This window comes from Halichondria panicea, unplaced genomic scaffold (assembly GCF_963675165.1).
Source record: "Halichondria panicea unplaced genomic scaffold, odHalPani1.1 SCAFFOLD_25, whole genome shotgun sequence".
In the NCBI taxonomy this organism is placed as follows: domain Eukaryota; kingdom Metazoa; phylum Porifera; class Demospongiae; order Suberitida; family Halichondriidae; genus Halichondria; species Halichondria panicea.
Genome location: NW_026986601.1, coordinates 113,156 through 137,000, shown reverse-complemented (window position 1 = coordinate 137,000; position 23,845 = coordinate 113,156). Strand labels below are relative to the sequence as shown.

The following is a 23,845-nucleotide window of genomic DNA, read 5'->3' as shown; positions in this document are numbered from 1 at the left end:
AAGCAGCAAATTCTTGGTAGTATATCTATCTAGTATTCAATAGTGTGCAGATCGATGTAGCCACGTTCTGTTGTATTCATTGTATCGGCACAGTGTTCTGTTGTAAATAAAACCGTGCCGATACAATGAATACAAACCTATATTTGATATAACGGTACAGTAGCTGATTCCATTCTCTGTGTGTACTCTCATCTCTGTCAATGAGTGATCCGAGTACTTGAGAGTGGATACTTTCCCATGTGGTGTTTTAAACAGTCTGTTATGTCAAACACCGCTTACGCAAACAATGAAATAATTAATTACTGACCAACCTAAAGCCAATTCTAGTAGTTGATTTTTAACTTGCATACAATGTCCAGCTACTTAAGAAAGACGGAAACTATAATGATAATATATTTTGCAGTGTGATCACAGCCTCTTTTTGTAGAAGGTACACACAAGCCACTATATCGAGCCGAAACTATTAAATCTACTGCCTTCTTTCAAATGAGCTTCTGATAACATACACAACGCTTCCATATGATCCACAGTAAGGTGTGGATACTCAGTCCCGGCCTAAGAATCACGTATGGGAGCTTTGAATAATAGTAAAATTTTTCCCGCTAGTAGGCGAAACACGGATCAAACAAAACACCGTAAATATGTGCACATACTCTGTTTCTAATTCTCTCCCTCTTCTATGGTTAAAAAAATGATGTTTTGTTTACGCTAGCAAACACTTGTTTCACAACATCTTGTTTATGTACTGCATATACAGTCGGGTCAGTCCCCTCTCTGGGCGGCCAGTTTCAAAGGTCACCTGAAGTGTGTGGAGCTTCTAATCGATGCTGGAGCCAATGTTGATATACAAAATGAGGTGAGTGTATCTAGCTGTACACATCTCAGAGATTGGCTAGTCATAGACCTCACCATGTCCTGGTGATGTGATATACCATATATCGCAACATTTTCGTGGATTTCGTGGGTTAGCAATCCTACACAGAAATAAAGTCCACTAATATAAAGTCCACTAAAATTGTTCTTTAATTAGAATTATCTGCTATAACGTGCAGAGATTTAAAGGCGTGGTTTCCGGTAAACAGTCATTCCGCAAACATTGTGCAAGGAAATGCTTTTAAAGGCCAATCCACGAAATATAAGTGCCTCGAAATGTTCGTGCTATACGGTATAATTAAAAATATTAAAATGAAGCCCCGCCCACTAATTGATCAGTGGGGGTGGTCCGTTTTGTCGAAGCACTATTTCACTTTTCTATTGAAAAATCGGCGTTTAAACACTAAGTCTACTAGCTATTGCTGCTGCTCATTATACTTAGTTCTATCTAAGCTAACAACTCACTCTAGCGCTTAACCCTCCTGGTTTTTGCAAGGGAGAAATAACAGAAAGTTGTTTGATGTAGCAGTCTCATCTTGGATAGTAGGCTTCCCAGGGACACGGTCAACAATTTTTTGACAAAGTACAAGGATAAATCAGCTAAGGAAGGCTTATGGAAGTCATCTATTGCCTCGCAAGCTTTACTAGAGGGTGTTTTAAACGCCGACTAAGTCACTTCTCTAAACTAGCTGAATTACTGCAAAATGAAAAGGGAGTGGTACGTTGAAGTAATGAACGCGTGGGTGGAACCATGGCGACCGTGTGGGCGGGGCTTATAATTTGCAAATTCAGCAATAATTGAAGGTCCCAGTCCTTAATGCACCTGAGTAGGAAGAACGTGAAATATCACACTGTTTAAATCGATATCTTTACTCTCTGACATTAAGTATCATTTGTTATTAGCCTCGTCCCCAGGCTTTAATTTTTCTTGTTCTTGTCTGTTCTCAATATATAAGCTAGGATGATGGGAGGCACTAAAGAAGGACGTGAAAGAAAAAGTAAATCCTGGTATGCGAAGTCGCGTGATCCACATACGTTTTTATGAACGTGGGCGATATGTAGCCCACAATCGTGACGTAGAGTATTCTCCCTCGCATTAATTAAGACACTAGAAAATCTACCAGGCCAGCAGCAGACCGAGAGACCAAGCTCAGTGCAGAACCAGCATGCCCAGCTCTGATAGCAAGTAGCTTAGTAGCTACCTAGATGATAATGATGACTAAGATATTAGTCTAGCAGATCTAGCTCAGCATAGCACAACAAAACTAGATTATTTTAATAGTAGAATCTAGCTACGTAGATCTATAGTACTAGTATTGGTATAACTAGGTATAGCTAGCAAGCTTGTATAACACATTAAACTGTTTGCCAATTCCAAGTTTATGGTCATCATGTCCACACAGTTTATTTGTCATAATTATAGTATAGATATCGAGGTGTGGGGGCAGTCCAATATCTCAACCTCTACCTGCCCATGCTCAATTTCACCCTTCTACCATCCTTCTACTGTCACGCGACTTTGCATACCAGGCTCTCCTTTTTCTTAACTTTCCCTCTATTCTAATACCGTATCTTATCTTATTGAACGATTGTGACCAAAGAATAGAAAAAAGGAGATCCTGGGAACGTGTTATTCTATGAGGCCATAATTATCATTATTCTATCAGATCATTTTAATAATTATTTATGATTATACGAATCAAATTATGAATACTGTTTTTCGCTGTTATTAGATACCACTTGTACTTGTGTGTGTTAGCAGGGAATTATGAGCCATAATCTCATAGTTTCAGGGAATTATAAGTATAAACTATGTACAAGTTTAATTTTTTTTACAGTACAGAAATGATGAATAAAGTTGTATGATGATAATTTATTAGCCATAGCTACTAAGGCTGTTCAGTTTTTTCACTACCAGTTTCTATATACATGTAGCGTTCAGTTTTTTCATTAAACCAGTTGCACTTGTTGATGGTAGGGTTCACAAGTAAGTTTTCTTATCTCTACGAGGAACACTGAAAGCCAATCATTTTAGGTTCATTGTCACAAGCAGGTCTTCTAGGCATTTGTCAACTTTGTCCTTCTGTTCCTATCCTGCAGTCATATTTTCAAATTTCAAATTGTTTACTGCATACCCATTCAGTAGAATCTTGTTTCTTTTTGGGAAAGTGTAGCAAGCTGTTCCTTGCTAGCTAGCTAGCCGTGCAGAACTTCATAGTTATCCTCTAGCTTGTCCGAAACAGTGCATTCAGGGCCAATGCGAAGGTTTTTTAGTAGAGAAGCAAAAATCATCCTTTTAGAACAGGACATTTTCAAAAATAAAGCTGTTGCTAAGGCTTACTACTTTTAGAGATACACTTCTTGGGATAGTACATAGCCAATGAAAAGTGGGATCTAAATCAGTTAGTACATGTGCATTCGATAACTATGGTTATAGTGTCCCTAAAATATCATCCCTCGGTATTTGGGACACTATATAACACATAGATACCTCATGCTCATGTACTAACTATAACTTAAAAACAATAGTGCTGTAGGTACTCGGTGTAGGTGCCCTGGGTAACCCACGGGTATGCCACATATATACTATGGTGCTATAGGTACTCTGGGAGAGGGTGTATGCGCCGTACACCATTGGGTGACCCATGGGTATGCCACGTATACTACGGTGCTATAGGTACTCTGGGAGAGGGGCTATGCGCGCCGTACACCTTTGGGTGACCCATGGGTATGCCATGTATACTATGGTGCTATAGGTACTCTGGGAGAGGGTGTATGCGCGCCGTACACCTTTGGGTGACCCACGGGTATGCCATGTATACTATGATGCTATAGGTACTCTGGGAGAGGGTGTATGCGCGCCGTACACCATTGGGTGACCCACGGGTATGCCACGTACACTACGGTGCTATAGGTACTCTGGGAGAGGACTATGCGCGCTGTACACCATTGGGTGACCCATGGGTATCCCACGTATACTACGGTGCTATAGGTACTCTGGGAGAAGGCTATGTGCGCTGTACACCATTGGGTGACCCACGGGTATGCCACGTATACTACGGTGCTATAGGTACTCTGAGAGAGGGGCTATGTGCGCCGTACACCATTGGGTGACCCACGGGTATGCTACGGTGCTATACATATTTAGGTACTCTGGGAGAAGGCTATATGCGCGCTGTACACCGTTGGGTGACCCACGGGTATGCCACGTATACTACGGTGCTATAGGTACTCTGGGAGAGGGGCTATGTGCGCCATACACCATTGGGTGACCCATGGGTATGCCATGTATACTATGGTGCTAGCTACACAGCATTACTTGAGTGACCCATAGGCATAATTATGGTGGTAGCTATAGGTTACCCATGGGTATGCAACATAAGGGGATAGCTATAGATGCATACACTTGACCCATATATGTTGATGGCATTACTGGACATGGATGAATGTTGATACACAAAGAGAGGTGAGTGTATCTTGCTGTACACATCTCAGAGATTGGCTAGTCATAGACCTCACCATGTCCTGGTAATGTGATATACCGTATATCGCAACATTTTCGTGGATTTCGTGGGTTAGCAATCCTACATGGAAATAAAGTCCACTAAAAAAATTGTTCTTTAATTAGGATTATCTGCTATAACGTGCAAAGATTTAAAGGTGTGGTTTCCGGTAAGCAGTCATTCCGCGAACATTGTGCAAGGAAATGCTTTTAAAGGCCAATCCACGAAATATAAGTGCCTTCGTGCTATACGATATACAGGGTGTCATACAGGATTTTGAAATAGAGGGGGGAAATGAGAAAAGTAACCAGAGGAGGTTGCTAAAAAAAGGTCAACTGTTAATTCAATACCCAGCTATGGACACTCGTCACAGGGTAGTAAGCAAGAGTTACTTAGTGAGTCCACTTAAGTAAGCAGCAAATTCTTGGTATCTAGTATTCAATAGTGTGCAGATCGATGTAGCCACGTTCTGTTGTATTGATCGTATCGGCACGGTGTTCTGTTGTAAATAACACCGTGCCGATACAATGAATACAAACCTACATTTGATATAACAGTGTACTAGCTGATTCCATTCTCTGTGTGTACTCTATCTCTGTCAATGAGTGAACCTAGTACTTGAGAGTTGATACTTTCCCATGTGCTGTTTTTAAACCGTCTGTTATGTCAAACGCCGTTTACTAATGCGGAAATAATTATTACTGACCAACCTAAAGCCAATTCTCTGTGTGTATACTCTCATCTCTGTCAATGAGTGAACCGAGTACTTGAGAGTGGATACTTTCTCAGGTGCATTAAGGACTGGGACCAACATAAAAAAGACATTTATAAGAGGCACTTCAACCTGCTGTTGTTTACTGTGTATACCAATCTGTGTAAAACTTTTATGATGAAATGAAACACTAGCTTCCATTATCTCTTTCCTTGGCAATCTGTTGTAGAAATTACAACAATGGGTAAGGAATCGTTATGATGAATTAGATGAAGTTGTATGTGAGCTCCTCCCTGACAAACAAACTGTAGTCTAGGTAACCGCCTTATCAGTCAAGTAGGCTAAAAATCTGTGTCCTTTGATGTAAGCTTTGATGTCTCTTTGTGCATATGTAGTTATAAAAAAAAAAAAAAAAAAAAAAGAAACCTTTGACTAGCTAGGAAGAGTAGCAGCAGTAGGCAGCAGTAGTAGTAGCAGTGCAAGCAGGACTAGACTAGATTAAAAAGTTGGTGGAAAGAATAACTGACCGTTTGGACGTCACCTGGCTGCCAGACTTTCATCTGGACTCTTCCCCCTGAGTAGCTGGCCTTTCTCTAAGCCACAAAACTGAGCAAGAAGCTGAAGAAGCAGCTAGACAGAGACATGTACCTAGCCTTGAGAATTGGGAGGCGTGGCTCAACTAGTTAGCCCAGCCCAGAGGAATTGTTACCGTGGGTACTGAACAACCGTAGAAGTAGGGCTACCCCTGGCTTTACTGAATTAACTAGCTGTGTCTGCTGTCTAGTTGGACCAGATTTAGCTAGATAATGGGGTAGAGAATAGTTGAGCGGTGCTGTGTGTAGCTTGAACTGTACTGGCTGGCAAGAATCTAGTAAGCACCCTATGCACTGATAACTCGTCAGAATGGAGGGTATGTTCTAGGGATCTGGACAGCTGTACATCCAAAGGAGCCAGGGAGTGCCAATCATCTTCTCCCAGTCTCTGACACGCTAAACAAAAGGAGCTAGAACTGGGAGTCCCAGCTAGAATTGCTAGCCGGATCTAGACTAATAGAATGACTTGGAGGCGTGGTGAGGCGGGATCCACACTAATTGATCGACCTAAAGACGCTCCTGTTCCAGATTTCACGAATGGCAAGGAAAGGGTTATTTTTCAAAACTTTTGAATCCAAATGGAGCTGATTGGACTCCTTGACACTGTCAGCGAGCTTGAGCACACTGTCAGAGAGCTTGAGGAGGACCAGGAAGTCTGTTATGACCATGACGAGCCCAGTGATGACGATTTTGAGACAGATCTGGAGAGTGATTCAGGTTTGTGTCATTGCACCATTAAATAGTGGTTGGGGAGGCAGCATTGTGATGCCCTAACGATATGTGGCCTCTTTTTGGCGGAGGCGTCATGTGCATGCCTTTTGTGGCTCCTCCTACATTGTGTGAGCCTCTTTTTGGCGTCGCCTTGACTGCAGTACTGTACTGTACCCTAACCCCCAGTTGTTAATGATATTCATAGCACCACACGCGTGCATTACGCCCACATATTGATATTCATGGTTGTTGTGGTTTGTTGGGCTCCTCCCACGAGCCTTTGATGTGGACGAGCCTTTTCCTCTGCTGTACTGTACCTATGTGCCCTAACCCCCCCCAGTAGTTAATTATATTCATAGCACCACTAGCGTGCGGTACGCCCACATAATGACATTCATGGTTGTTGTGGTTTGTTGGGCTCCTCCCACGAGCCTTTGATGTGGACGAGCCTTTTCCTCTGCTGTACTGTACCTATGTGCCCTAACCCCCCCCCCCAGTAGTTAATGATATTCATAGCACCACTAGCGTGTGGTACGCCCACATAATGACATTCATGGTTGTTGTGGTTTGTTGGGCTCCTCCCACGAGCCTTTGATGGGGACGAGCCTTTTCCACGAGCCTTTTCCTCTGCTGTACTGTACCTGTGTGCCCTAACCCCCCCCCCCCCAGTAGTTAATTATATTCATAGCACCACACTCGTGCGGTACGCCCACGTAATGACATTCATGGTTGTTGTGGTTTGTTGGGCTCCTCCCACGAGCCTTTGATGTGGACGAGCCTTTTCCTCTGCTGTACTGTACCTATGTGCCCTAACCCCCCCCCCCCAGTAGTTAATGATATTCATAGCACCACTAGCGTGTGGTACGCCCACGTAATGACATTCATGGTTGTTGTGGTTTGTTGGGCTCCTCCCACGAGCCTTTGATGTGGACGAGCCTTTTCCTCTGCTGTACTGTACCTATGTGCCCTAACCCCCCCCCCCCCCCAGTAGTTAATGATATTCATAGCACCACTAGCGTGTGGTACGCCCACGTAATGACATTCATGGTTGTTGTGGTTTGTTGGGCTCCTCCCACGAGCCTTTGATGTGGACGAGCCTTTTCCTCTGCTGTACTGTACCTATGTGCCCTAACCCCCCCCCCCCAGTAGTTAATGATATTCATAGCACCACTAGCGTGTGGTACGCCCACATAATGACATTCATGGTTGTTGTGGTTTGTTGGGCTCCTCCCACGAGCCTTTGATGGGGACGAGCCTTTTCCTCTGCTGTACTGTACCTATGTGCCCTAACCCCCCCCCCAGTAGTTAATGATATTCATAGCACCACTAGCGTGCGGTACGCCCACATAATGACATTCATGGTTGTTGTGGTTTGTTGGGCTCCTCCCACGAGCCTTTGATGTGGACGAGCCTTTTCCTCTGCTGTACTGTACCTATGTGCCCTAACCCCCCCCAGTAGTTAATGATATTCATAGCACCACTAGCGTGCGGTACGCCCACATAATGACATTCATGGTTGTTGTGGTTTGTTGGGATCCTCCCACGAGCCTTTGATGGGGACGAGCCTTTTCCTCTGCTGTACTGTACCTATGTGCCCTAACCCCCCCCAGTAGTTAATTATATTCATAGCACCACTAGCGTGCGGTACGCCCACATAATGACATTCATGGTTGTTGTGGTTTGTTGGGATCCTCCCACGAGCCTTTGATGGGGACGAGCCTTTTCCTCTGCTGTACTGTACCTATGCGCCCTAACCCCCCCCCCCCAGTAGTTAATGATATTCATAGCACCACTAGCGTGTGGTACGCCCACTAATGACATTCATGGTTGTTGTGGTTTGTTGGGCTCCTCCCACGAGCCTTTGATGTGGACGAGCCTTTTCCTCTGCTGTACTGTACCTATGCGCCCTAACCCCCCCAGTAGTTAATGATATTCATAGCACCACTAGCGTGTGGTACGCCCACATAATGACATTCATAGCCTGTCCCCCACCTGCACTGGCGAGCACTCTTGTGGTACTCTAATGATATTCATGCTTTGTTTCCGTGCAGATGCTGCAGTGGAGGATGATGACGAAATGGTCGATGGCATGGCTCCGACTCCCAAACGGAGGAAGCTGGCGAGGGACAATGGACTCCAAAAAGCTAAGTCCACAGGAAGATACCCCGTCTTTGGCGGTGTGGTCGGTCCTGTCGATCAACTTGATCCGTCTGTAACTCCATGCCTAGATTTTGTTAAGTTACTTTGGCCCGATAGTTTGTGTGAGTACATAGCCGAACAGACCAACCTGTACGCTAGGCAGTGTGGTGCTAAGGGTTGGTCAGCTACAAACAGTGCCGAATTGTGGGTGTTTTTGGGGATTGTACTAGAGATGGGCATTCATAGGCTCCCTGAAATTACGGACTACTGGTCCAAGGATCCCCTTTTAGGTGTACAATGTGTGAGCAATGTAATGTCGCTCAAAAGGTTCCAAAGTTTATGGCGGTATCTGCACTGTGAGGACAATACGTCCATCACTGATGCACGTAAGGTAACTAGCAAGCTAAAAACTGTTTTAGAGACTCTTAAAGCCAACTACTTCATGAGGTATAATCCCAGTCAGGAGCTTTCCGTTGATGAGATGATGATAAAGTACAAGGGTCGTAAAAGCGGGAAAATTCATATGCCCAAGAAGCCTGTTAAACTGGGGTTCAAGGTATGGTGCTGCTCATGTTCATGCTGTGGGTATCTCTGTGTGTTTGATGTATACAGTGGTAAGCTCACCGATTCCTCTGGGAAAAAGATAGCTGTGAAAGGGCTTGTGAAAAATGTAGTCCATCGTTTACTCACTCCTTTTTATGGTCATCAGCATGTTGTGTACATGGACAACTTTTACACGTCCGGTCCATTGATAGAAGAGTTGGCTAAGCAAAATGTGTTTACTGTCGGCACAATTTTGAAGAATGCTGCTGGTTTCCCAGCAAGTCTTAAGGATGTGGTACTCGACAAAGGTGACTATACGTCCATGACTGTTGGTGATATTTCTTACTCTATGTTTAACGACCGTAGAGTTGTGTCCTTTGCAACAAATGTGTTCCCTGACCATATGCCCCACACTGTAATGCGAATGCACAAAGACGGTACCCTACGCTCTCAGAGTGTCCCCCCCTGTCTCCCTGCATATAACATGTACATGGGAGGAGTTGACAATACAGGGCGTATGAGGAAAACCTATGGGTACGATAGAAAGTGTCGGCGGTATTGGTTCAGGATTTTCTTTCAATTCCTTGACGTTAGTGTGAATAATGCATACATTCTATACAGGCACAACTGTGTCAGGGTGGGTTCAAAGGCCATGCCTTTGAAAGGGTTTCGATTGGAACTAATTCATAGTCTATTGGGTGTGCCACGTACTCGTAGCAGTGCCTCAGGTCTGGCCAGTCTAAATATCGTTTTCCCCCCATCACAGGGCGCACGTGTGAGTGCAAATAGTGTCGGAGTGTCTCGTGGGCGCTGTCAAGTGTGTGTTCGGGAGAAGATCCCTAGCAGAGAGCAGCAACACACTGCAATGGCATGTCCCCACTGTCGCATAAGAATATGCAAAGGACACTCTGTTATCGGACACACATGTGCTAGCTAATGTGCTGTGTGACTGATTTTTGTTAGATGGTACTCTCCTGGTCTAAATTGGCCTTGGAGAGGGGAGGAAAGGGGTATTATTTCAATGATTAATAAAATTGTGATAAAGAATTCAGTTGTATATGAGAGGCCCTAACCCACTCTGTTGTAAATTCTGTTGTAATTATTTTTCAAAACTTTTGAATCCAAATGGAGCTGATTGGACTCCTTGACACTGTCAGCGAGCTTGAGCACACTGTCAGAGAGCTTGAGGAGGACCAGGAAGTCTGTTATGACCATGACGAGCCCAGTGATGACGATTTTGAGACAGATCTGGAGAGTGATTCAGGTTTGTGTCATTGCACCATTAAATAGTGGTTGGGGAGGCAGCATTGTGATGCCCTAACGATATGTGGCCTCTTTTTGGCGGAGGCGTCATGTGCATGCCTTTTGTGGCTCCTCCTACATTGTGTGAGCCTCTTTTTGGCGTCGCCTTGACTGCAGTACTGTACTGTACCCTAACCCCCAGTTGTTAATGATATTCATAGCACCACACGCGTGCATTACGCCCACATATTGATATTCATGGTTGTTGTGGTTTGTTGGGCTCCTCCCACGAGCCTTTGATGTGGACGAGCCTTTTCCTCTGCTGTACTGTACCTATGTGCCCTAACCCCCCCCAGTAGTTAATTATATTCATAGCACCACTAGCGTGCGGTACGCCCACATAATGACATTCATGGTTGTTGTGGTTTGTTGGGCTCCTCCCACGAGCCTTTGATGTGGACGAGCCTTTTCCTCTGCTGTACTGTACCTATGTGCCCTAACCCCCCCCCCCAGTAGTTAATGATATTCATAGCACCACTAGCGTGTGGTACGCCCACATAATGACATTCATGGTTGTTGTGGTTTGTTGGGCTCCTCCCACGAGCCTTTGATGGGGACGAGCCTTTTCCACGAGCCTTTTCCTCTGCTGTACTGTACCTGTGTGCCCTAACCCCCCCCCCCCCAGTAGTTAATTATATTCATAGCACCACACTCGTGCGGTACGCCCACGTAATGACATTCATGGTTGTTGTGGTTTGTTGGGCTCCTCCCACGAGCCTTTGATGTGGACGAGCCTTTTCCTCTGCTGTACTGTACCTATGTGCCCTAACCCCCCCCCCCCCAGTAGTTAATGATATTCATAGCACCACTAGCGTGTGGTACGCCCACGTAATGACATTCATGGTTGTTGTGGTTTGTTGGGCTCCTCCCACGAGCCTTTGATGTGGACGAGCCTTTTCCTCTGCTGTACTGTACCTATGTGCCCTAACCCCCCCCCCCCCCAGTAGTTAATGATATTCATAGCACCACTAGCGTGTGGTACGCCCACGTAATGACATTCATGGTTGTTGTGGTTTGTTGGGCTCCTCCCACGAGCCTTTGATGTGGACGAGCCTTTTCCTCTGCTGTACTGTACCTATGTGCCCTAACCCCCCCCCCCCCAGTAGTTAATGATATTCATAGCACCACTAGCGTGTGGTACGCCCACATAATGACATTCATGGTTGTTGTGGTTTGTTGGGCTCCTCCCACGAGCCTTTGATGGGGACGAGCCTTTTCCTCTGCTGTACTGTACCTATGTGCCCTAACCCCCCCCCCAGTAGTTAATGATATTCATAGCACCACTAGCGTGCGGTACGCCCACATAATGACATTCATGGTTGTTGTGGTTTGTTGGGCTCCTCCCACGAGCCTTTGATGTGGACGAGCCTTTTCCTCTGCTGTACTGTACCTATGTGCCCTAACCCCCCCCAGTAGTTAATGATATTCATAGCACCACTAGCGTGCGGTACGCCCACATAATGACATTCATGGTTGTTGTGGTTTGTTGGGATCCTCCCACGAGCCTTTGATGGGGACGAGCCTTTTCCTCTGCTGTACTGTACCTATGTGCCCTAACCCCCCCCAGTAGTTAATTATATTCATAGCACCACTAGCGTGCGGTACGCCCACATAATGACATTTTGTGGTTTGTTGGGCTCCTCCCACGAGCCTTTGATGTGGACGAGCCTTTTCCTCTGCTGTACTGTACCTATGTGCCCTAAACCCCCCCCCCCCCAGTAGTTAATGATATTCATAGCACCACTAGCGTGCGGTACGCCCACGTAATGACATTCATGGTTGTTGTGGTTTGTTGGGATCCTCCCACGAGCCTTTGATGGGGACGAGCCTTTTCCTCTGCTGTACTGTACCTATGCGCCCTAACCCCCCCCCCCCCCCAGTAGTTAATGATATTCATAGCACCACTAGCGTGTGGTACGCCCACTAATGACATTCATGGTTGTTGTGGTTTGTTGGGCTCCTCCCACGAGCCTTTGATGTGGACGAGCCTTTTCCTCTGCTGTACTGTACCTATGCGCCCTAACCCCCCCCAGTAGTTAATGATATTCATAGCACCACTAGCGTGTGGTACGCCCACATAATGACATTCATAGCCTGTCCCCCACCTGCACTGGCGAGCACTCTTGTGGTACTCTAATGATATTCATGCTTTGTTTCCGTGCAGATGCTGCAGTGGAGGATGATGACGAAATGGTCGATGGCATGGCTCCGACTCCCAAACGGAGGAAGCTGGCGAGGGACAATGGACTCCAAAAAGCTAAGTCCACAGGAAGATACCCCGTCTTTGGCGGTGTGGTCGGTCCTGTCGATCAACTTGATCCGTCTGTAACTCCATGCCTAGATTTTGTTAAGTTACTTTGGCCCGATAGTTTGTGTGAGTACATAGCCGAACAGACCAACCTGTACGCTAGGCAGTGTGGTGCTAAGGGTTGGTCAGCTACAAACAGTGCCGAATTGTGGGTGTTTTTGGGGATTGTACTAGAGATGGGCATTCATAGGCTCCCTGAAATTACGGACTACTGGTCCAAGGATCCCCTTTTAGGTGTACAATGTGTGAGCAATGTAATGTCGCTCAAAAGGTTCCAAAGTTTATGGCGGTATCTGCACTGTGAGGACAATACGTCCATCACTGATGCACGTAAGGTAACTAGCAAGCTAAAAACTGTTTTAGAGACTCTTAAAGCCAACTACTTCATGAGGTATAATCCCAGTCAGGAGCTTTCCGTTGATGAGATGATGATAAAGTACAAGGGTCGTAAAAGCGGGAAAATTCATATGCCCAAGAAGCCTGTTAAACTGGGGTTCAAGGTATGGTGCTGCTCATGTTCATGCTGTGGGTATCTCTGTGTGTTTGATGTATACAGTGGTAAGCTCACCGATTCCTCTGGGAAAAAGATAGCTGTGAAAGGGCTTGTGAAAAATGTAGTCCATCGTTTACTCACTCCTTTTTATGGTCATCAGCATGTTGTGTACATGGACAACTTTTACACGTCCGGTCCATTGATAGAAGAGTTGGCTAAGCAAAATGTGTTTACTGTCGGCACAATTTTGAAGAATGCTGCTGGTTTCCCAGCAAGTCTTAAGGATGTGGTACTCGACAAAGGTGACTATACGTCCATGACTGTTGGTGATATTTCTTACTCTATGTTTAACGACCGTAGAGTTGTGTCCTTTGCAACAAATGTGTTCCCTGACCATATGCCCCACACTGTAATGCGAATGCACAAAGACGGTACCCTACGCTCTCAGAGTGTCCCCCCCTGTCTCCCTGCATATAACATGTACATGGGAGGAGTTGACAATACAGGGCGTATGAGGAAAACCTATGGGTACGATAGAAAGTGTCGGCGGTATTGGTTCAGGATTTTCTTTCAATTCCTTGACGTTAGTGTGAATAATGCATACATTCTATACAGGCACAACTGTGTCAGGGTGGGTTCAAAGGCCATGCCTTTGAAAGGGTTTCGATTGGAACTAATTCATAGTCTATTGGGTGTGCCACGTACTCGTAGCAGTGCCTCAGGTCTGGCCAGTCTAAATATCGTTTTCCCCCCATCACAGGGCGCACGTGTGAGTGCAAATAGTGTCGGAGTGTCTCGTGGGCGCTGTCAAGTGTGTGTTCGGGAGAAGATCCCTAGCAGAGAGCAGCAACACACTGCAATGGCATGTCCCCACTGTCGCATAAGAATATGCAAAGGACACTCTGTTATCGGACACACATGTGCTAGCTAATGTGCTGTGTGACTGATTTTTGTTAGATGGTACTCTCCTGGTCTAAATTGGCCTTGGAGAGGGGAGGAAAGGGGTATTATTTCAATGATTAATAAAATTGTGATAAAGAATTCAGTTGTATATGAGAGGCCCTAACCCACTCTGTTGTAAATTCTGTTGTAATTATTTTTCAAAACTTTTGAATCCAAATGGAGCTGATTGGACTCCTTGACACTGTCAGCGAGCTTGAGCACACTGTCAGAGAGCTTGAGGAGGACCAGGAAGTCTGTTATGACCATGACGAGCCCAGTGATGACGATTTTGAGACAGATCTGGAGAGTGATTCAGGTTTGTGTCATTGCACCATTAAATAGTGGTTGGGGAGGCAGCATTGTGATGCCCTAACGATATGTGGCCTCTTTTTGGCGGAGGCGTCATGTGCATGCCTTTTGTGGCTCCTCCTACATTGTGTGAGCCTCTTTTTGGCGTCGCCTTGACTGCAGTACTGTACTGTACCCTAACCCCCAGTTGTTAATGATATTCATAGCACCACACGCGTGCATTACGCCCACATATTGATATTCATGGTTGTTGTGGTTTGTTGGGCTCCTCCCACGAGCCTTTGATGTGGACGAGCCTTTTCCTCTGCTGTACTGTACCTATGTGCCCTAACCCCCCCCAGTAGTTAATTATATTCATAGCACCACTAGCGTGCGGTACGCCCACATAATGACATTCATGGTTGTTGTGGTTTGTTGGGCTCCTCCCACGAGCCTTTGATGTGGACGAGCCTTTTCCTCTGCTGTACTGTACCTATGTGCCCTAACCCCCCCCCCAGTAGTTAATGATATTCATAGCACCACTAGCGTGTGGTACGCCCACATAATGACATTCATGGTTGTTGTGGTTTGTTGGGCTCCTCCCACGAGCCTTTGATGGGGACGAGCCTTTTCCACGAGCCTTTTCCTCTGCTGTACTGTACCTGTGTGCCCTAACCCCCCCCCCCCAGTAGTTAATTATATTCATAGCACCACACTCGTGCGGTACGCCCACGTAATGACATTCATGGTTGTTGTGGTTTGTTGGGCTCCTCCCACGAGCCTTTTCCTCTGCTGTACTGTACCTATGTGCCCTAACCCCCCCCCCCAGTAGTTAATGATATTCATAGCACCACTAGCGTGTGGTACGCCCACGTAATGACATTCATGGTTGTTGTGGTTTGTTGGGCTCCTCCCACGAGCCTTTGATGGGGACGAGCCTTTTCCTCTGCTGTACTGTACCTATGTGCCCTAACCCCCCCCCCCCCAGTAGTTAATGATATTCATAGCACCACTAGCGTGTGGTACGCCCACGTAATGACATTCATGGTTGTTGTGGTTTGTTGGGCTCCTCCCACGAGCCTTTGATGGGGACGAGCCTTTTCCTCTGCTGTACTGTACCTATGTGCCCTAACCCCCTCCCCCCCAGTAGTTAATGATATTCATAGCACCACTAGCGTGCGGTACGCCCACGTAATGACATTCATGGTTGTTGTGGTTTGTTGGGCTCCTCCCACGAGCCTTTGATGTGGACGAGCCTTTTCCTCTGCTGTACTGTACCTATGTGCCCTAACCCCCCCCCCCAGTAGTTAATGATATTCATAGCACCACTAGCGTGTGGTACGCCCACGTAATGACATTCATGGTTGTTGTGGTTTGTTGGGCTCCTCCCACGAGCCTTTGATGGGGACGAGCCTTTTCCTCTGCTGTACTGTACCTATGTGCCCTAACCCCCCCCCCCCCCCCCCCAGTAGTTAATGATATTCATAGCACCACTAGCGTGCGGTACGCCCACATAATGACATTCATGGTTGTTGTGGTTTGTTGGGATCCTCCCACGAGCCTTTGATGGGGACGAGCCTTTTCCTCTGCTGTACTGTACCTATGCGCCCTAACCCCCCCCCCCCCCCAGTAGTTAATGATATTCATAGCACCACTAGCGTGCGGTACGCCCACTAATGACATTCATGGTTGTTGTGGTTTGTTGGGCTCCTCCCACGAGCCTTTGATGTGGACGAGCCTTTTCCTCTGCTGTACTGTACCTATGTGCCCTAAACCCCCCCCCCCCAGTAGTTAATGATATTCATAGCACCACTAGCGTGTGGTACGCCCACATAATGACATTCATAGCCTGTCCCCCACCTGCACTGGCGAGCACTCTTGTGGTACTCTAATGATATTCATGCTTTGTTTCCGTGCAGATGCTGCAGTGGAGGATGATGACGAAATGGTCGATGGCATGGCTCCGACTCCCAAACGGAGGAAGCTGGCGAGGGACAATGGACTCCAAAAAGCTAAGTCCACAGGAAGATACCCCGTCTTTGGCGGTGTGGTCGGTCCTGTCGATCAACTTGATCCGTCTGTAACTCCATGCCTAGATTTTGTTAAGTTACTTTGGCCCGATAGTTTGTGTGAGTACATAGCCGAACAGACCAACCTGTACGCTAGGCAGTGTGGTGCTAAGGGTTGGTCAGCTACAAACAGTGCCGAATTGTGGGTGTTTTTGGGGATTGTACTAGAGATGGGCATTCATAGGCTCCCTGAAATTACGGACTACTGGTCCAAGGATCCCCTTTTAGGTGTACAATGTGTGAGCAATGTAATGTCGCTCAAAAGGTTCCAAAGTTTATGGCGGTATCTGCACTGTGAGGACAATACGTCCATCACTGATGCACGTAAGGTAACTAGCAAGCTAAAAACTGTTTTAGAGACTCTTAAAGCCAACTACTTCATGAGGTATAATCCCAGTCAGGAGCTTTCCGTTGATGAGATGATGATAAAGTACAAGGGTCGTAAAAGCGGGAAAATTCATATGCCCAAGAAGCCTGTTAAACTGGGGTTCAAGGTATGGTGCTGCTCATGTTCATGCTGTGGGTATCTCTGTGTGTTTGATGTATACAGTGGTAAGCTCACCGATTCCTCTGGGAAAAAGATAGCTGTGAAAGGGCTTGTGAAAAATGTAGTCCATCGTTTACTCACTCCTTTTTATGGTCATCAGCATGTTGTGTACATGGACAACTTTTACACGTCCGGTCCATTGATAGAAGAGTTGGCTAAGCAAAATGTGTTTACTGTCGGCACAATTTTGAAGAATGCTGCTGGTTTCCCAGCAAGTCTTAAGGATGTGGTACTCGACAAAGGTGACTATACGTCCATGACTGTTGGTGATATTTCTTACTCTATGTTTAACGACCGTAGAGTTGTGTCCTTTGCAACAAATGTGTTCCCTGACCATATGCCCCACACTGTAATGCGAATGCACAAAGACGGTACCCTACGCTCTCAGAGTGTCCCCCCCTGTCTCCCTGCATATAACATGTACATGGGAGGAGTTGACAATACAGGGCGTATGAGGAAAACCTATGGGTACGATAGAAAGTGTCGGCGGTATTGGTTCAGGATTTTCTTTCAATTCCTTGACGTTAGTGTGAATAATGCATACATTCTATACAGGCACAACTGTGTCAGGGTGGGTTCAAAGGCCATGCCTTTGAAAGGGTTTCGATTGGAACTAATTCATAGTCTATTGGGTGTGCCACGTACTCGTAGCAGTGCCTCAGGTCTGGCCAGTCTAAATATCGTTTTCCCCCCATCACAGGGCGCACGTGTGAGTGCAAATAGTGTCGGAGTGTCTCGTGGGCGCTGTCAAGTGTGTGTTCGGGAGAAGATCCCTAGCAGAGAGCAGCAACACACTGCAATGGCATGTCCCCACTGTCGCATAAGAATATGCAAAGGACACTCTGTTATCGGACACACATGTGCTAGCTAATGTGCTGTGTGACTGATTTTTGTTAGATGGTACTCTCCTGGTCTAAATTGGCCTTGGAGAGGGGAGGAAAGGGGTATTATTTCAATGATTAATAAAATTGTGATAAAGAATTCAGTTGTATATGAGAGGCCCTAACCCACTCTGTTGTAAATTCTGTTGTAATTATCTCTTTCCTTGGCAATCTGTTGTAGAAATTACAACAATGGGTAAGGAATCGTTATGATGAATTAGATGAAGTTGTATGTGAGCTCCTCCCTGACAAACAAACTGTAGTCTAGGTAACCGCCTTATCAGTCAAGTAGGCTAAAAATCTGTGTCCTTTGATGTAAGCTTTGATGTCTCTTTGTGCATATGTAGTTATAAAAAAAAAAAAAAAAAAAAAAGAAACCTTTGACTAGCTAGGAAGAGTAGCAGCAGTAGGCAGCAGTAGTAGTAGCAGTGCAAGCAGGACTAGACTAGATTAAAAAGTTGGTGGAAAGAATAACTGACCGTTTGGACGTCACCTGGCTGCCAGACTTTCATCTGGACTCTTCCCCCTGAGTAGCTGGCCTTTCTCTAAGCCACAAAACTGAGCAAGAAGCTGAAGAAGCAGCTAGACAGAGACATGTACCTAGCCTTGAGAATTGGGAGGCGTGGCTCAACTAGTTAGCCCAGCCCAGAGGAATTGTTACCGTGGGTACTGAACAACCGTAGAAGTAGGGCTACCCCTGGCTTTACTGAATTAACTAGCTGTGTCTGCTGTCTAGTTGGACCAGATTTAGCTAGATAATGGGGTAGAGAATAGTTGAGCGGTGCTGTGTGTAGCTTGAACTGTACTGGCTGGCAAGAATCTAGTAAGCACCCTATGCACTGATAACTCGTCAGAATGGAGGGTATGTTCTAGGGATCTGGACAGCTGTACATCCAAAGGAGCCAGGGAGTGCCAATCATCTTCTCCCAGTCTCTGACACGCTAAACAAAAGGAGCTAGAACTGGGAGTCCCAGCTAGAATTGCTAGCCGGATCTAGACTAATAGAATGACTTGGAGGCGTGGTGAGGCCGGATCCACACTAATTGATCGACCTAAAGACGCTCCTGTTCCAGATTTCACGAATGGCAAGGAAAGGGTTATTTTTCAAAACTTTTGAATCCAAATGGAGCTGATTGGACTCCTTGACACTGTCAGCGAGCTTGAGCACACTGTCAGAGAGCTTGAGGAGGACCAGGAAGTCTGTTATGACCATGACGAGCCCAGTGATGACGATTTTGAGACAGATCTGGAGAGTGATTCAGGTTTGTGTCATTGCACCATTAAATAGTGGTTGGGGAGGCAGCATTGTGATGCCCTAACGATATGTGGCCTCTTTTTGGCGGAGGCGTCATGTGCATGCCTTTTGTGGCTCCTCCTACATTGTGTGAGCCTCTTTTTGGCGTCGCCTTGACTGCAGTACTGTACTGTACCCTAACCCCCAGTTGTTAATGATATTCATAGCACCACACGCGTGCATTACGCCCACATATTGATATTCATGGTTGTTGTGGTTTGTTGGGCTCCTCCCACGAGCCTTTGATGTGGACGAGCCTTTTCCTCTGCTGTACTGTACCTATGTGCCCTAACCCCCCCCAGTAGTTAATTATATTCATAGCACCACTAGCGTGCGGTACGCCCACATAATGACATTCATGGTTGTTGTGGTTTGTTGGGCTCCTCCCACGAGCCTTTGATGTGGACGAGCCTTTTCCTCTGCTGTACTGTACCTATGTGCCCTAACCCCCCCCCCAGTAGTTAATGATATTCATAGCACCACTAGCGTGTGGTACGCCCACATAATGACATTCATGGTTGTTGTGGTTTGTTGGGCTCCTCCCACGAGCCTTTGATGGGGACGAGCCTTTTCCACGAGCCTTTTCCTCTGCTGTACTGTACCTGTGTGCCCTAACCCCCCCCCCCCAGTAGTTAATTATATTCATAGCACCACACTCGTGCGGTACGCCCACGTAATGACATTCATGGTTGTTGTGGTTTGTTGGGCTCCTCCCACGAGCCTTTTCCTCTGCTGTACTGTACCTATGTGCCCTAACCCCCCCCCCCAGTAGTTAATGATATTCATAGCACCACTAGCGTGTGGTACGCCCACGTAATGACATTCATGGTTGTTGTGGTTTGTTGGGCTCCTCCCACGAGCCTTTGATGGGGACGAGCCTTTTCCTCTGCTGTACTGTACCTATGTGCCCTAACCCCCCCCCCCCCAGTAGTTAATGATATTCATAGCACCACTAGCGTGTGGTACGCCCACGTAATGACATTCATGGTTGTTGTGGTTTGTTGGGCTCCTCCCACGAGCCTTTGATGGGGACGAGCCTTTTCCTCTGCTGTACTGTACCTATGTGCCCTAACCCCCTCCCCCCCAGTAGTTAATGATATTCATAGCACCACTAGCGTGCGGTACGCCCACGTAATGACATTCATGGTTGTTGTGGTTTGTTGGGCTCCTCCCACGAGCCTTTGATGTGGACGAGCCTTTTCCTCTGCTGTACTGTACCTATGTGCCCTAACCCCCCCCCCCAGTAGTTAATGATATTCATAGCACCACTAGCGTGTGGTACGCCCACGTAATGACATTCATGGTTGTTGTGGTTTGTTGGGCTCCTCCCACGAGCCTTTGATGGGGACGAGCCTTTTCCTCTGCTGTACTGTACCTATGTGCCCTAACCCCCCCCCCCCCCCCCCCAGTAGTTAATGATATTCATAGCACCACTAGCGTGCGGTACGCCCACATAATGACATTCATGGTTGTTGTGGTTTGTTGGGATCCTCCCACGAGCCTTTGATGGGGACGAGCCTTTTCCTCTGCTGTACTGTACCTATGCGCCCTAACCCCCCCCCCCCCCCAGTAGTTAATGATATTCATAGCACCACTAGCGTGCGGTACGCCCACTAATGACATTCATGGTTGTTGTGGTTTGTTGGGCTCCTCCCACGAGCCTTTGATGTGGACGAGCCTTTTCCTCTGCTGTACTGTACCTATGTGCCCTAAACCCCCCCCCCCCAGTAGTTAATGATATTCATAGCACCACTAGCGTGTGGTACGCCCACATAATGACATTCATAGCCTGTCCCCCACCTGCACTGGCGAGCACTCTTGTGGTACTCTAATGATATTCATGCTTTGTTTCCGTGCAGATGCTGCAGTGGAGGATGATGACGAAATGGTCGATGGCATGGCTCCGACTCCCAAACGGAGGAAGCTGGCGAGGGACAATGGACTCCAAAAAGCTAAGTCCACAGGAAGATACCCCGTCTTTGGCGGTGTGGTCGGTCCTGTCGATCAACTTGATCCGTCTGTAACTCCATGCCTAGATTTTGTTAAGTTACTTTGGCCCGATAGTTTGTGTGAGTACATAGCCGAACAGACCAACCTGTACGCTAGGCAGTGTGGTGCTAAGGGTTGGTCAGCTACAAACAGTGCCGAATTGTGGGTGTTTTTGGGGATTGTACTAGAGATGGGCATTCATAGGCTCCCTGAAATTACGGACTACTGGTCCAAGGATCCCCTTTTAGGTGTACAATGTGTGAGCAATGTAATGTCGCTCAAAAGGTTCCAAAGTTTATGGCGGTATCTGCACTGTGAGGACAATACGTCCATCACTGATGCACGTAAGGTAACTAGCAAGCTAAAAACTGTTTTAGAGACTCTTAAAGCCAACTACTTCATGAGGTATAATCCCAGTCAGGAGCTTTCCGTTGATGAGATGATGATAAAGTACAAGGGTCGTAAAAGCGGGAAAATTCATATGCCCAAGAAGCCTGTTAAACTGGGGTTCAAGGTATGGTGCTGCTCATGTTCATGCTGTGGGTATCTCTGTGTGTTTGATGTATACAGTGGTAAGCTCACCGATTCCTCTGGGAAAAAGATAGCTGTGAAAGGGCTTGTGAAAAATGTAGTCCATCGTTTACTCACTCCTTTTTATGGTCATCAGCATGTTGTGTACATGGACAACTTTTACACGTCCGGTCCATTGATAGAAGAGTTGGCTAAGCAAAATGTGTTTACTGTCGGCACAATTTTGAAGAATGCTGCTGGTTTCCCAGCAAGTCTTAAGGATGTGGTACTCGACAAAGGTGACTATACGTCCATGACTGTTGGTGATATTTCTTACTCTATGTTTAACGACCGTAGAGTTGTGTCCTTTGCAACAAATGTGTTCCCTGACCATATGCCCCACACTGTAATGCGAATGCACAAAGACGGTACCCTACGCTCTCAGAGTGTCCCCCCCTGTCTCCCTGCATATAACATGTACATGGGAGGAGTTGACAATACAGGGCGTATGAGGAAAACCTATGGGTACGATAGAAAGTGTCGGCGGTATTGGTTCAGGATTTTCTTTCAATTCCTTGACGTTAGTGTGAATAATGCATACATTCTATACAGGCACAACTGTGTCAGGGTGGGTTCAAAGGCCATGCCTTTGAAAGGGTTTCGATTGGAACTAATTCATAGTCTATTGGGTGTGCCACGTACTCGTAGCAGTGCCTCAGGTCTGGCCAGTCTAAATATCGTTTTCCCCCCATCACAGGGCGCACGTGTGAGTGCAAATAGTGTCGGAGTGTCTCGTGGGCGCTGTCAAGTGTGTGTTCGGGAGAAGATCCCTAGCAGAGAGCAGCAACACACTGCAATGGCATGTCCCCACTGTCGCATAAGAATATGCAAAGGACACTCTGTTATCGGACACACATGTGCTAGCTAATGTGCTGTGTGACTGATTTTTGTTAGATGGTACTCTCCTGGTCTAAATTGGCCTTGGAGAGGGGAGGAAAGGGGTATTATTTCAATGATTAATAAAATTGTGATAAAGAATTCAGTTGTATATGAGAGGCCCTAACCCACTCTGTTGTAAATTCTGTTGTAATTATTTTTCAAAACTTTTGAATCCAAATGGAGCTGATTGGACTCCTTGACACTGTCAGCGAGCTTGAGCACACTGTCAGAGAGCTTGAGGAGGACCAGGAAGTCTGTTATGACCATGACGAGCCCAGTGATGACGATTTTGAGACAGATCTGGAGAGTGATTCAGGTTTGTGTCATTGCACCATTAAATAGTGGTTGGGGAGGCAGCATTGTGATGCCCTAACGATATGTGGCCTCTTTTTGGCGGAGGCGTCATGTGCATGCCTTTTGTGGCTCCTCCTACATTGTGTGAGCCTCTTTTTGGCGTCGCCTTGACTGCAGTACTGTACTGTACCCTAACCCCCAGTTGTTAATGATATTCATAGCACCACACGCGTGCATTACGCCCACATATTGATATTCATGGTTGTTGTGGTTTGTTGGGCTCCTCCCACGAGCCTTTGATGTGGACGAGCCTTTTCCTCTGCTGTACTGTACCTATGTGCCCTAACCCCCCCCAGTAGTTAATTATATTCATAGCACCACTAGCGTGCGGTACGCCCACATAATGACATTCATGGTTGTTGTGGTTTGTTGGGCTCCTCCCACGAGCCTTTGATGTGGACGAGCCTTTTCCTCTGCTGTACCTATGTGCCCTAACCCCCCCCCAGTAGTTAATGATATTCATAGCACCACTAGCGTGTGGTACGCCCACATAATGACATTCATGGTTGTTGTGGTTTGTTGGGCTCCTCCCACGAGCCTTTGATGTGGACGAGCCTTTTCCACGAGCCTTTTCCTCTGCTGTACTGTACCTGTGTGCCCTAACCCCCCCCCCCCCAGTAGTTAATTATATTCATAGCACCACACTCGTGCGGTACGCCCACGTAATGACATTCATGGTTGTTGTGGTTTGTTGGGCTCCTCCCACGAGCCTTTGATGTGGACGAGCCTTTTCCTCTGCTGTACTGTACCTATGTGCCCTAACCCCCCCCCCCCCCCAGTAGTTAATGATATTCATAGCACCACTAGCGTGTGGTACGCCCACGTAATGACATTCATGGTTGTTGTGGTTTGTTG

At 46.6% G+C, this 23,845-nt stretch overlaps 1 protein-coding gene across 5 annotated transcripts in view; it reads left to right on the top strand.

The window, feature by feature from the left end:
* Positions 1-23,845, top strand: part of LOC135351982 (ankyrin repeat domain-containing protein 29-like) — a 33,658-nt gene that overhangs the window by 2,456 nt on the left and 7,357 nt on the right. For 3 of the 5 annotated variants that reach the window (XM_064551077.1, XM_064551076.1, XM_064551074.1), the window contains 5 exons: positions 758-6,398; positions 8,444-10,338; positions 12,541-14,435; positions 16,327-19,166; positions 21,058-22,952. In XM_064551077.1, coding sequence (XP_064407147.1) covers positions 758-922 — 165 coding nt within the window. In that variant the 3' untranslated portion in view covers positions 923-6,398; positions 8,444-10,338; positions 12,541-14,435; positions 16,327-19,166; positions 21,058-22,952. Of the gene's footprint in view, positions 1-757; positions 6,399-8,443; positions 10,339-12,540; positions 14,436-16,326; positions 19,167-21,057; positions 22,953-23,845 lie in introns of those variants that run through there. The other 2 variants (XM_064551072.1, XM_064551073.1) reach the window with 2 other exon arrangements.